Source organism: Dendrobates tinctorius, unplaced genomic scaffold, assembly GCF_039654945.1.
Source record: "Dendrobates tinctorius isolate UK_male_01 unplaced genomic scaffold, ASM3965494v1 ptg000086l, whole genome shotgun sequence".
Classification (NCBI taxonomy): Eukaryota; Metazoa; Chordata; class Amphibia; order Anura; family Dendrobatidae; genus Dendrobates; species Dendrobates tinctorius.
In genome coordinates, this window is record NW_027361754.1 from 30,033,233 (window position 1) to 30,047,345 (window position 14,113).

A 14,113-nucleotide genomic window follows, 5' to 3' on the forward strand; every position below is an offset into this window, starting at 1 on the left:
ATGTTTTGAGGGCACCGGAGCTTCCTTTGTTGTGTGCTCCTCTGCAGCCTGTGCCTGGTGCTTTGTCTGTGCCGCTGTGGGGACCTCTGCGCCGCTGTGGGGACCTCCGCCCCCCCACCCAGGCGTCGGCGGTCACTGCCTGTAATCTAGGTCCCAGCTTCTCTCAGGCCTAGATACAGTGCTGGCTCTGTCCCCCGTCTTCTCAGCCTTCTGGGCGGGCTTTTCTTCCGCCTGTCTCTACCTCTCCTCTTCCTGTGTGCGGCGGGTGGCTCCGCCCACTACTCCCAGCCTCCTCAGTCGGTTGGAGTTGCCGCCATTTTGCTCCCCCGAAACCTGCGCCTAGTTCCGCCCCTCTTCCGGCTCCCGAGAGCAGGTTTCTTCTGCAGCGCAAGCCTTCGCCTGCTGGGTTCCCTGCTTTCTCCCTAAAGACGCCATCTTCCGGTTTCTACTCCTGGATGACGGTTTTTCTCAGAAGATCTGTGTTTTGCCTGCCTGGTCCTGCGCTCATCGGAATTACAACCTGCGAACAGACAGGATACTGTTAGTAGCTCTGCCCTGCAGACTGACCCTCTCCTCTGCATCCTTCTGTCCCCTAACCTTTCTGGTATCAGTTAGTGGGTCTGCTCATCATGCCTAAGCCCAAAGGAGAGCCTGCTTGTCCCTCTGCTTCCTCTACTCTGGTCAGACTCTTCACGTGTTCTTCGTGCAAGTCCAAAATCCCCTCAGGTCAGTCCTCTCTCCTCTGTCAGAACTGCAGCAATCTCTCTGTACCCACCGCCCAGGAGTCCCTCTCTACCCCAGGTGAGTCCGAGACCCCTATCCCAGGGTGGGCTTCCTCTCTGTCACAGTCTGTGGCGGACCTCACCAGAGTGTCCGTGCTTGATAAGTTGCCCCTTGCGGCTCCGGCAGTTGCCAGTGGGTCACAGGATTCTCGCCTGGCCCTTCCAACACAGGCCGCAAAAGACCCAGACAGGAGCACCGTTCTAGGTCCTCTTCCCGCTCCATCTCACCATCTGGTCTTTCACGGCGAGATCCCTCTTCCAGATCCTCCTCTCCCGAGTCAGGCGAGGCATCTTCGGACGTGCTTTCAGAGGATGATTCGGACCTAGGTTCAGAACAGGCCTCTAACATGAGAGATATGGTCCAGAGCCTGATTGTCGCGGTCAACCAGACCTTAGGCATCAAGGATATCTCTACAGAACCCGCAGAACCCTACTAGACGCTTTCAAAGAGGGAAGCGCTTCGGCATCCTATATCCCTTCTGCCCTGAGCTCACCGCTAACTGGACGTCTTCCCCGGCTGTGGTCCCACCAGTTTCCAGACTGTCAACCAGCACTTTCCTCTCGCTTTCTAATGCAGCATCCCTCAAAGACTCCGATAGGATTATAGAATCGCTGTCAAAGTCAGGCTTTGAAGCTGCTGCTTCGGCATTATGCCCGCCCTTTGCCTCTACCTGGGTCTCAAAGACCATAGCCAGATGGGCCAAACATCTTCGTAAGGGCATCCTTGCGGGAGCTCCTCCGAGGAAGCTAGCTGACTTTGCAGACCAGATTTCCTATGCAGGGAAATATTTGGTAGCTGCCTCCCTGGACACCGCGTCATGTTCTGCTCAGGCGTCCAGCAATATGGTGGCCATCCAGAGGAATATTTGTCTCAAAGCATGGCAGCCGGACCTATCATCAAAGCAGTCGCTTACCAGCCTACCCTTCCAGGGGGACCACCTGTTTGGCCCCCATGTTGGACCAGATTATTAAAGAGGCCACAGGAGGCACGAGTTCCCATCTTCCCCAGTCTAGAACACGCCGGCCTTCCCGGAAGCGGCAATTCCACCCCTTTCGGCCATTTCACGCCGACTGAGGATTCTTCCAGTCAGCGCAGGCTGCAGACCTGCCAGGTCAGAAAAAAGGCTTCCTTCAAGCCCACTCCTTCATGGCGTCCTAAGAGCTCCCATGGTAGGTCCACCAGGCCCGGACCTGGCAGATCTTCCTCGTCATGACTCGTGTCCAGATCCCAGCAAATCTGCCAGGCTTGGCGGTCATCTCCTGTTTTTCAGTTTTCAGGGACGTGTTATGATTGGGTCACCGAGGAGGAAAGCAAGACCAAGCTAAGCCACAGAAAACCAGAGAGGTTGGTAACTAAGCGGATTGCAGACCCCTGATCCTATCCACACAACTAGCAGTAGCCATGGAGCGTACCTACGATGATCCAAGACGCCTCGACACAGCCGGAGAACTAAATAAGCCTAAAGCAAGAAAGGGGAAATCTAAACTGCCCCAGAGAAGACCCCAAAGGAATAAATAGCCCCCAAACATATATTGTCGGTGAGACAAGATGAAAACACAAACGCAGGTAGGAAAATAGACTGAGCAAACGATGGGGCCCACACTAACTAGACAGGACAGGAAAGGAAAGACTCTGTCTGCAATCATGCAAAAAACGCTACAAAAAATGCCCAACACATCTGATAGAAAAATACTGAAGTCAGTAGACTTCTCACACTATATCAGCACTCTGGTATATTCTGAAAGCAGAGCAAAAAGATGCCAATCTAATAAGGAACAAAAACAAACTGGCACAAGCAGTAACATAAGGATGGAAATTCAGCACAGCCCCAGCCGGAGCTGGCTGAGCACACAAAACTGAAATAGACAAAACCTGATCAAATGTGAACAATAGCAAAAGAACACTTAGCTGAGCATGCAGGGACTGAGCTGGATACTAAGACCTCAGGAGGCAGGAAAAAATCACCAGCAGGGATAGAGGGAGTCGGCTGTCTTAAATCCAGTCAGAAACTCCAGATCTCCAGTCATCTTCCTCATTATCAGGTGGCAGGCCTCTGTTAATTATATCAGCTCCATTACCTCCAGTAACCACCAGAGGGAGCCCGGAAAGAGAACTCGCGACCCCTCTGTCAATATAACCAGCTCCACTACCTTCACTAGTAACCAGAGGTAGGCCAGAAAGCGATTTCACAACAGGGATGTTTGGCTCGCCTCGGTGGAGGACGCATGGATCAGGGAGAGGTAGTATCTTCGCGTCCCCGAGATCGATTCTTCAAATCCCGTCCTCCAAAGGATCCTGCTCTGGTTCCAGGTTTCTTTGCTTTCATCGCCTCCCTTCTCTGTTTGAGAGTTATCGACCCCTTCCCAGAACAAGACTGCATCACAGGTTTCTATTCAAACCTGTTTGAGTCTGCCTGCGCCATTTCAGGATGGAGTCCCTCCGCTCAGTAATTGCTTCCATGGAGGCGCAGGAATTCTTGTGCTCCATAAACATCCAAGACACCTACCTCCACGTTCTGATTTTTCCAGCATTTTTCAGAGGTTCCTGCGTTTCCCGGTGCAGCGGAACCATTTCCAATTTGTCGCCCTGCCGTTCGGTCTCGCGACCGCTCCCAAGGTCTTCACAAAGATCATGGCAGCATTGATGGCCATTTTGAAGATTAAGGACCTAGTGCTTATTCCATACCTCGACGACATCCTCATCAAGGCTCAGTCGCTCTCTCCAGGAAAGTCTGTCCATCGTCCTCGACTCCCTGGCCCGGATCGGGTGGCTAGTCAACAGGAAAAAGTCCTGCCTTGTTCCGACTCAGCGCTTTGTCTTCTTAGGCATGCTGTTCGACACCCAACTGGTGAGGGTTTTTGTCCCCGAAGAGAAGAGAGCAATCCTCCAGCAAGGAGTTCGCTCTCTGCCAGGCCTTCGGCTTCCTTCCTTCCGTTCAGCAATTAAGGTCCTGGGTGGAATGGTGGCAGCCTCGAAAGCAATCCCCTTTGCGCAATTCCATTCGAGACCACCTCAGTAGGCCATCCTTTCGCAGTGGGACAGGTCTGTCCTGTCGCTGGATCGTCCGCTTTGTCTCTCTTCCCGAGTCAAGCGGTCTCTTGACTGGTGGTTGTCATCCCCTCTCATCCTCCAGGGCCGGTCCTGGACAGATGCCAGCCTTCTCGGCTGGGGGGCGGTTTTTCGCCATCTGACGGTACAAGGGCGTTGGTCGGCACAGGAGTCCTCTCTACCGATCAACATCATCGAGATAAGGGCCATCCTTCTGTCACTCCGTCACTGGGAAAGACTTCTCAGGGGTCTGCCAGTCAGAATTCAGATGGACAATGCCACAGCAGTGGCATACATCATTCACCAGGGAGGGACCCGGAGTCCCCTGGCGATGGCCGAAGTATCCAGGATCCTCCTCTGGGCGGTACGGCAATATCCGCAGTGCATATTCCCAGCGTGGACAACTAGGCCGCTGATTTTCTCTGCCGCGAGGGTCTCGCAGCAGGAGAGTGGTCTCTGCATCAGGAGGTCTTCTATCAGTTTTGCCTTCAATGGAGAACTTCGGATGTGGAGCTCATGGCATCCCAGCTGCACAGGAAGATTCCACGGTTCGTCTCCAGGTCCCGCGATCCTCTCGTAGTGGGCGCAGATGCTCTGGCCATTCCCTGGTCACAATTCACACTTCCCTACCTGTTTCTTCCCCTTCTTCCCTGGCTGTTGAAGAAAATCAAAGCGGAGGGGGTACTGGTCTTTCTGATCGCATCGGATTGGCCCAGAAGGTCTTGGTTTGCTGAGATCGTCAATCTGGATCCCAGAGAGGCCAGATCTTCTGTCACAAGGACCGATTTGCCACCAGAATTCTCGGTCGCTCAATTTGACGGAGTGGCTGTTGAAACCACGGTTCTGAGGGCGTCCAGTTTCTCCGATCGGGTGAGACGCACCATGATCCATGCTAGGAAGCCGTCGTCTCCCAGGGTCTATTATCGGACCTGGAAAGCCTATTTCCGCTGGTGTGAGTCCAATGACATTCTGCCAATGACTTTGTAGCTTTCTTTCATTTTGGCTTTTCTCCAAGTGGGACTTGATGCTGGCCTTGCCCTTAGTTCTCTACAGGGTCAGGTATCAGCCCCCTCCATCCTCTTTCACAAGTCTTTAGCCTCCCGTTCTCAAGTCAAAACTTTCAAGGAGTGGCGCATGCGGCTCCCCCGTGCCAGAATCTCGTGGACCCTTGGGAGCTCAATCTTGTTCTGGAGGTCATGAGGGGTTCTCCCTTTGAACCTCTCAGAGAGGTCTCCCTGTCCATTCTGTCCTGGAAGGTGGAGTTTCTTGTGGCTTTCACCTCCCATTAGACGCGTCTTAGAGTTGGTGTCTCTTTTTTGTTGCCCCCCCTTATTGGTTCTTCACCAGGATAAGGTGGTATTGCAGCCTCCGCCTTCTTTCCTTCCCAAGGTGGTATCCACTTTTCACTTGAATGAGGATATTGTCCTCCCTCCCTTCTGTCCTGCTCCGACTCATTCTCTGGAGTGTTCATTGAACAGGCTAGACCTGGTCAGGGCGGTGAGAATCTATCTGGCTAGGACCGCTTCCTTTAGGAAGACTGATCTCCTATTTGTCATTCCAGATGGTCTGCGAAGAGGCCTGCAGGCCTCCAAGGCTACGATTGCTCACTGGATCAGAACTGTAATTTTGTAGGTTTACCAGGTTAAGAACAGAGTGCCTCCCCCTGGGATTAAGGCTAACTCTACCCAGGCAGTGGGTGCCTGTATAGTACGAGTTATTTTTAATGGTTTCAACACTCAAATTATTTTACTAATTATTGATCTGGCATAATATATTATCCTTCTGCTATCCTTTCCTGAAGGTCAGCTTGTTCAAACTGTCCAAACAGGGCAGGGTTTTTATTATTTTTACACTTATCTTCTAAGAAAAAGGACCAAAGATGGGAGTCAGTTTATTGGAGCTTTCCCAGGAGATGTTTATCCTAATTGGAGGCAGAATTAGCCTCCGGTACACATACCTAGGGACATCAAAGGCTTTAGAGAAGTTTTTACATATAAAAAGAGCACACAGAAAGAAGACAGGGAAGGACACAAACAGAAGAGGGAAGATGTGACAGACAAGAGACGATACGGATGGACACAGATTGAATTCTACATGAATAATGTAATGTATGTTTAATTCACATGTATATTTATTGTTTATACTGTTTATTATTTAATCTTATTTATTAAGTAAATCAATTTGGTTTTATTCAATTCTCGTGTGAGCATTTTCTTATTCATTATAATCCATTCGAATCCGTTACAAAACAGCGCCACCTGGGCGGTACACCATGGGGCATCCGCCCTGCAACTTTGCAAAGCGGCAACCTGGTCTTCCATCCACACGTTTGCCAAATTTTACAAGGACCATACCTACGCTTTGGCGGACGCCAGCCTAGGCAGAAGGATCTTGCAGGCAGCAGTGGTGAGTTCTCCAGCCTGAATGGAGTTTTCTGCTGTTTCCCTTCCCAGGGACTGTTTTGAGACGTCCCATAGTTCCTGTGTCCCCCAATGAAGCAATAGAGAAAACAGGATTTTTGGTTGCTTACCGTAAAATCTGTTTCTCTGAGCCTTCATTGGGATACATGGCACCCTCCCATGTTTTACAACTCTTGTTCTTTCTTCTGTGTGCTATTGTTACAGTTGAGTTGTCTGTCTGTCTTCTTCCTATCCTGTTGCTTCTCCTACTACTTTCTCACTAACTGATTAACTTAGTGCCAATGAGTGGGGTGTATACTGCAGAGGAGGAGCTAACTTTTTCATGTGCATAGTGGCAGCATCATACACCCCATGGTTTCCTGTGTCCCCTAATGAAGGCTCCGAGAAACAGATTTTATGGTAAGCAACCAAAAATCCTGTTTTTTACCATATAGTTTGCAACCACCCATGTAAAAGAGCCTTTAAAGAGAATCAGTCACTTGTCATAAATATGTAAATTGTTACCTGATGTAAATACCACTGTTCTCCTGAATCCGGCATTGTTTTTCTTTTGTTCCTGCACCTCTTTATTCCTGAGATATGTTCTCTTCTTCCCTGTATGTAAATCTATCTAAGGTGGCGTGGTCCTCAGGGGTTTTTTGTGGGCATGTTCTTGAGCACCACGCCCCTTGGCGAAAAAGGCAGCATTTATATAGAGGGAAGAAGAGCCCATATCTCGAGAATGGAGAAGCGCAGGAAGAAAAGGAAAAAAAAAAAACGGATTCAGGGAAACAACCGAATTAACGCCAGATCTGATAATAATTGAACGACTCAGGTTTTTTTTTCAGTCTGCAAAAAAGACCCTGACATCTGAACAGCCCCATAGAACAAGTACCCAATATAGTCTTTCTGTGGAAAAAACAATGATAGGTCAAAACGGACGTGTAGATGGGGCCTGAACCAACTTTCAGGTCTCGCTAATGACCTTTAATGTAACAACGTTCGTCTGATACTTGCATTTTTTGTTTTTGGCCTTTAGTCCTGAGCTGCAGGCGCTACTGATGAACCAGCTGACTGTGAAGGTGACTTTCACTCCTCTCTTCTCCATCAACAAAGTGTACAGTCAAAACTAATTGGTTTTCTTTTCATCAGGGGCTGAAGAAGCTTGGACAGTCTGTTGAGTCTTCATACTCCACTATTCAGAAACTGGTTATCAGTCATCTGCAGAGGTAAAAGCTCTGCTCATGTCATTATCACAGGCGTCCCAATATTACCCAGCGCTGAGTAGTGAGAGTCCTTACAGTCGTCATCTTAGTTTTCTGATAACGTAAAAATTATTGTAAGTCCCGAAACACATTAGTGCAATCCGCGCTGGATGCAGACCCCTCCGCTGCCTTCCAGGATATTTATGGTACATTTATATTTTAATATTTTTATTTTTTATGGCTGCAGTTTTCATTTTTGCAGAAATTAAATGACATCCGATAACTATATATACTTTAGTGGACTCTAGTGTGTTTATCTGTAGCTGTTTAGAAACTGTTGGAAACACTGGTGGGATTGCGGTGTCTGTGATTTTACCTGCCCTCTCTTCTTGCAGTGGTTCAGAAGCTTTGCTCTACCACCTAAGTGAGCTGAAAGGCATGGCCTTGTGGAAGCAGAAATATCAGCCGCTTGGTTTGGATGCCAAAGCAATTGAAGGTGCGTTGATGGGTAATTAGCAAATAATTAAGGTCCATTCAGGTCCATTCACACCAAACGATCTTCTTGTAGGATCGTTCCTAGAAAGATAATCATGCAGTCTAAACAGGTTGCAAAACGCTTGTTGGTCAGGTGAAACAAAATTTTTTTGTGCTGAGCAGATGATCACCATTCTCTGCAGCACTTCCTCCTGTGGAAACAGTACTCGCACTGATGAGATTAATGACAGCCTATGCACACTGAGCCATCTATTGCAGATCATTTAGTGCACATATGGGGCGCGGTCAGGCTTGTATGAACAGGTTTTTAAACCACCACTCATGAGGGTGACGAGGGGACAGGAAAACTAGTCTGTCGACCGACCAGTCAGACACTTGAGAATGGTCCATCGGCAGACCATTAGTCCTGACCCTCCTCATACTTATGAACTCTTCTGTGGAGCGCTCATGTATTTTAATCGCTGACATAAGCCGCTGCCAGTCACATCTAATCTCCCCTGAAAAGAAAAGGATCTGACGATGAAAGTCCTGCCTGATCCTTCTCTATCCCCAACATCTCCTGTTGTGGGAGAGTTAAGAGGCCGCCATACACATCAGATGGTCGGCCGTAGTCGAGGGGTGGGGGGCTCAGCTGACTTTCATCTTACGTGTGCGCGTCTAAATTATACCCCAAAAGAAAAGTCCGATCTATTGTTATATAAAAAAAAAACAAAAAACATTTTAGTTAGGAGATATTTCACCCATAAGGGCGAAAAATCATCTATTACGAGACAAAAGCGTGTAGACTGCCCATACACCTCTTAGCATATACCGTTTAGACTTCCCATATACCTCTCAGCATATACCACATAGACTGCCCATACACCTTTCAGTAAATGCAGCGTAGATTGCCCATACACCACTCAGTATATACCGCGTAGACTGCCCAAACACCTCTCAGTATATACCCCTTCCCAAGGCCGGAATGTATACTAGGCCTGGTGACAGAATGAAAATGGCATTTTGGAAGCCCATTGTGATTTGCTATCATTTAATCAGCTGCTCCTCTCCAGGCAGCGGTGTTGGGGAGTGTTCTCAGCATTGCTTTTGGGCGGACAGACCTGACTGTCCTCTAGTCCTTTTCAGCTGGATGCTAGGTGCAGTATACAACCCTAGCACAAGAACGAGGGAAGTTGTGGCGGACAGACCTGACTGTCCTCTAGTGATTTTCAGCTGGATGCTAGGCACAGTATACAGCCCTAACACGAGAACGAGGGAAGTGGTGGCGGGTTCTCTCACACATATAGCTGACGTGCCTGGAAGTCAGCAAAACTAGGAGCTATGAAGACAGTGAAAAATGAGATTGTGTGTCCTAATTGTGGCAGTAAATGGGAAATAATCAGATGATAAATGTAAAGTAAGAAATGTCAGTAATACTTTTCGCAGTAATGACTGTATTTTACCCTTTTCTCCTGCAGATGCAGTGTCGTCAGTCGGTTCCTTCACTCTTAAAGTCAATGAGCTTCTTCAGTAAGTTGCACATGTACTGAGGAGATCGGATAGTTCATACCATCGCCTGTCTGTTAAGATGTGCTGCTATTAGGTGTCACTAGAAATTACCTTTACATATACTGTAAGATTTTACTAAGACTTATTATGATTTGTGATTGTAGACAGGATGCAACATCCACATTATTAATATTGATTATCGTCCAGCAGTGACCATTATCGTCTACTTTCTTTCAGAGTCATAGACAGTGGTATGAAAAATTTCAAGGCGTTCTTTCGATGGCTGTATGTAGGTAAGAGGAATAATCTGTTTTTATACAGGGATAATACATTAGTGGATAGGGACTGATGGGGTTGAGGTCCGAGATCTGTGAGGCAGGCCATGTTCTTCCTATCAAACTTCTCCAACAGTGTCTGTATGGACCTTGTCATTGTGCTTGGTGATGTAAGGCTGAATGCAGCTTATGGTGGGGGCGCAGTGTTTTTGCTGATACCAGTTATGGGATCAGCAGAGTGGTGGTGACTTTTCTGCCGTCTCGGCCCCCACTCGGGGTCTCCCCTTTGTGTCTGCGTTGCTGAATCAATCACAGGTGATGAAAGATTTAGGAGGTGGAAATGTCTCACTGACTTATTGTATTCTTTATAACATAAATGTCTGCGTAACACCACTCCCTTGAGTAAAGCTCCTTTACGATGTGTCTCTGCAGCCATGTTGCGGATGTCAGAAGATCACGTCCTTCCTGAACTGAATAAGGTAACGTATCGTCTGACTGAGCCCCGATGGCTGAGGGATGGTGGCTACATATATTATTATTTGTGTGCAGATGATGGAGAAGGACATCACCCTTGTGGCAGATTTCCTTACAGAACACTTCAATGAGGTAAGTCCCGGTGAACATTATATAGCTGATCATACGCCGGGTGCCATATTTAATTCTGTATATTGTTGTAGTCTCCCGATCTATATAACCAGAAGGGCAAATACTTCAACGTGGAGCGAGTCGGACAGGTAGGTCTCTTATCTCTTAGAACTGAGATTTGTTGTATCACTTGGGAAAACTTTTGAATCCAGATTTACCTATTCCTGTGCATGCACCCCTAGCTTTCTAAGTCCAAAAACAAAGTGGCCATTGTCTGAGGGGAGGGCTGCAGCCCAATTATTGTGTCCTCAGGCACAACATAGGATGTATAAAGGTGAAACTGTTCTCTCTTCTAGTATTTAAAAGATGAAGATGACACCTTGATGTCGCCCCCCAGCACAGAAGGGAACCAGTGGTTTAACTTTCTCCAGGACAGTGCTCCTTTGAAAGGTAATTAACCAAAACTGGAAATCAATTTTTTTTTCTGCTTGAGGGGTCCATTGTGCTCATCATTGAGCCGAGAACCAAATTTGACCGCCGTAGGTCAATCTGAGCATTTGCCACCCCGGCGCCATTTTGATTTTGCTGCAGAACGTCAGAGGTTGAGCTGAGCACTCGCCTTCTCCGGTGCCATTTTGCTGGAGAAAGTTGGGAAATGAATGTGTGCAGGCGGTGATTGTACAAAATTTCAAAAAGGAGGCTCATAGAAATGCAGAAGGGCCACGGTAGAGCCAAAGATCCTACCACAGTCCCGCCCCGTTGCATGAAAAGCCTATTGCACCAAAATGTCTGTGAATTGTGTACCAGGTTACTGATTTTTTTTCTCTACAGGTATCTATTAAACCAGTATAACAGTGGCATTATGGCCTTACCTTTACTTTAACAGGTTAAATTGTGATCTCTTTACGTTCTCCTGTGAAACATATATATGTATATAGGTATGTAAAGGTCATGCCAAACTGCAGCGACCAAAAGATCATCCCAGTACGATGGTGCTGCCAGCTTCCACCTAGGACACATGAAGCCTCGTTGTCCGACACGCATTGCTGTAGAAATGCAGCCGCGTGGAATAGGAGATGATACAAGAACGGCGGAGCTTTAATGTCTGCATTTTTCTCCTTCCCCCATGACAGCACCACGGAGAGTGGGGATTCGCCCTTCAGGGACAGGAAACTTACAGATAAAAGGGCGGTACCTCTCCCTCGCATCAGTTGGTTTCCTGTCCCTGATGTGGAACTTTCAGTTTGGCGTACCTGGAATAAAGAAGATGGGCCAGGCCCGGCCAGTCTGGTTCAGGCAGCGGGGAGGTCCCTTCCGCGGCTGGTGCGATTCCCTGAAGCCGCCACTGCTGGGACCGATGAGTCTTGCAGGGTGAGTGGGGGGGGGAGTGCAGCCTCCCCAACAGATTTTAGGTGCAGGGCTTCCGAATTTCCCTTGATGACGCAGCCGGGGATGTCATGCAAGGAAGGAGGTACTTCTGGGATAAACTGGAAGTAAGGCTGAGGACGCCGTGCGGTTTATTTAAAAGGGAGAAGAAGCATAAAAACGCTCCCTGCATCTAGCGGTCCCCCGTAATGATGGAGGACAGCGAACCACAGCAGGAGCAACAGCAGCAGCCACCACAGAAGCAGCAACCTAAGAGGCATGATTCTACGGGCAAGCGGAGCGGACATTCCAGCAGCCATTCTACTCAGCACAGCAGGAGATCCGGAGCAATAGATAAGTCTCCGTCGTCAAAAAGCCACTTAATGGACCCTGCTCCTTCTCCAGAACAGGTACCCACGGCTGCGTCTGATTGGTGACTAATCTTCGTGAAAGGACACCTTGTAATTGGGGTCCCCCCTTTACTTCTCTTTCGTTATTCAGGGAAGGAAGAGTGGGAAAATTCAAACACAGGAGTTGCCCCATGTGTAACAGAGAGTTAATTGTCACCTGGGATAAGAGGCTATGCCATTCCTGCATAGAGCAAGTGTTGTGTGAATAGACCCCAAACTTCGCCTCCGAGCTAAGATCGGTGATTAAATCGGAGGGTGAAAGTACCTTTAGATACCTCACGCGGGGGATAATTTTAGAAAACAGCCTCCAAGCACCCCCCAGTCTGAGTCCTCTATCTCCAAGGGAAAAGACTCGTATATATCGAGACTCTGCTTCATCCTCGGACGATGAAGGGGGTGGGCGCCACTGTTTTCCTCTAGTGGAGGTTGAAAGCCTGGTTAAGGCTGTAAGATCTACTATGGGGATGATAGACCCTCGGCCCGAAAAAACGGTGCAGTATATTATGTTTTGAGGATTAGCCCAGAAACAGCGGAGATAATTTCCTTTGAATGAAAACATATAGGCCCTGATCAGTAGAGAATGGGAGAAACCCTTGAGAAAAATTTCTTCAGTTCCATCCCTTAACAGGAAATACCCCTTCGAGAATTCAGCGTCTGCATCCTTGGATAAAGCACCAAAATTAGATGTTGCGGAAGCAAAGGCCTCTAAAAAATTTGCCCTCCCCTTTGAGGACATGGTGACTTTAAAAGACCCGTTAGACAAGAAGGCAGATTGCTTCCTTAAAGGGGCATGGGAAACATCTGAGAGTAATATTAGGCCTGCCGTAGTGGCTACCTGCACAACTAGATCCCTTATGATCTGGATAGATCAGCTAGACAAACAGCTCCGGCAGGGGGTGTCAAGGAAAGAAGTGCTAGAGTCCAACCCTTTAATATGGGGGGGGGTGATAAAATCCATAGGTGTGAAAAAAGGGTCCAAAGAGAAGGTCAGGGTTTATAATGAAAGAAATAAAAGTGTCAAATGCTTATATGAACTAGTATTCCACATTAACATCTACTATATAATCGTCTAATTCTGTCTGTCTGTAACGGAAATCCCGCGTTGTTGATTGGTCACGCCCGGCCGGCCGCGACCAATCAGCGACAGGCGCAGTCCGGCCGCGAATTGGCGTGGCATTTGAACGACGCACACCACCGCTACCCGTTGCCGCATGTCCTCTCCTCCCGCACGGAGGTCAGGTGCGACGCAGCCGGGAGGTGACCGGCGCAGCACTCAATGTACGGATGGTACCCAGGGTCCGGAGGAGAGGAGACTCTCCTCCAGGCCCTGGGTACCAAAAACCTGTCAAAAATAGAATTAAAATAAAAAATAGTGATATACTCCCCTTCCGACGGCCCCCGGACTCTTTCCCTCCTCTCACCACGCGCCCGGCATCTTCCGGTCCCAGTGATGCTTTGCGTGAAAGACCGCTGATGATGCCGCGCTGTCGCTAGAGTGCCGTCATCTCCGGTCCTTCACGCTAAGCATTACTGGGACCGGAAGATGCTGGGAGCGTGGAGAGGAGATCGGGGGCCGTCAGAAGGTGAGAATAACCTTTTTTTAAATTTTTTTGTTTCCCGCTGGCCATATTCTAGAATACCCGATGCGTTAGAATTGGGCCACCATCTAGTTGAATATATGTGTGAGGGTGATCTCTTAAATTGAGATCTTAGTGATTGCCTGTTCCTGACCTAATAAATAGCTATGTGCTAGCTTAAAAGAGACACACCGAACACAGAGTTAGATGCACCCTCTTTTGTCAGCAAAGGCTTGCACACAACTGAACTTTATTCTTAAAAACAAAGACTCTTGTAACAGACAGGAAAAGGGCGTCACACAATCATCTGAGCAGCCAGTGTCAGTTCAGTCTATGACAGGTCCGTTTCAACTTCACTCCATATATGGTGTCTTCACTTCTACATTCCAATGATTCCTTCCAGGGTGTTGTCCAGGACATAAACGCCATCTTACTACACCATATCTGAACTGACTTATATAAGTGTAAACACCATAGAGAGAA

At 48.3% G+C, this 14,113-nt stretch overlaps 1 protein-coding gene across 3 annotated transcripts in view; it reads left to right on the forward strand.

The window, feature by feature from the left end:
• ANAPC4 (anaphase promoting complex subunit 4) overlaps positions 1-14,113 on the forward strand; it is a 92,020-nt gene that overhangs the window by 33,341 nt on the left and 44,566 nt on the right. For all 3 annotated transcript variants that reach the window (XM_073585265.1, XM_073585267.1, XM_073585266.1), the window contains 9 exons: positions 7,270-7,312; positions 7,383-7,459; positions 7,831-7,931; positions 9,388-9,439; positions 9,656-9,711; positions 10,126-10,172; positions 10,243-10,299; positions 10,371-10,427; positions 10,635-10,728. In XM_073585265.1, the coding sequence (XP_073441366.1) occupies positions 7,270-7,312; positions 7,383-7,459; positions 7,831-7,931; positions 9,388-9,439; positions 9,656-9,711; positions 10,126-10,172; positions 10,243-10,299; positions 10,371-10,427; positions 10,635-10,728 (584 nt within the window). The remainder of the gene's footprint in view (positions 1-7,269; positions 7,313-7,382; positions 7,460-7,830; positions 7,932-9,387; positions 9,440-9,655; positions 9,712-10,125; positions 10,173-10,242; positions 10,300-10,370; positions 10,428-10,634; positions 10,729-14,113) is intronic.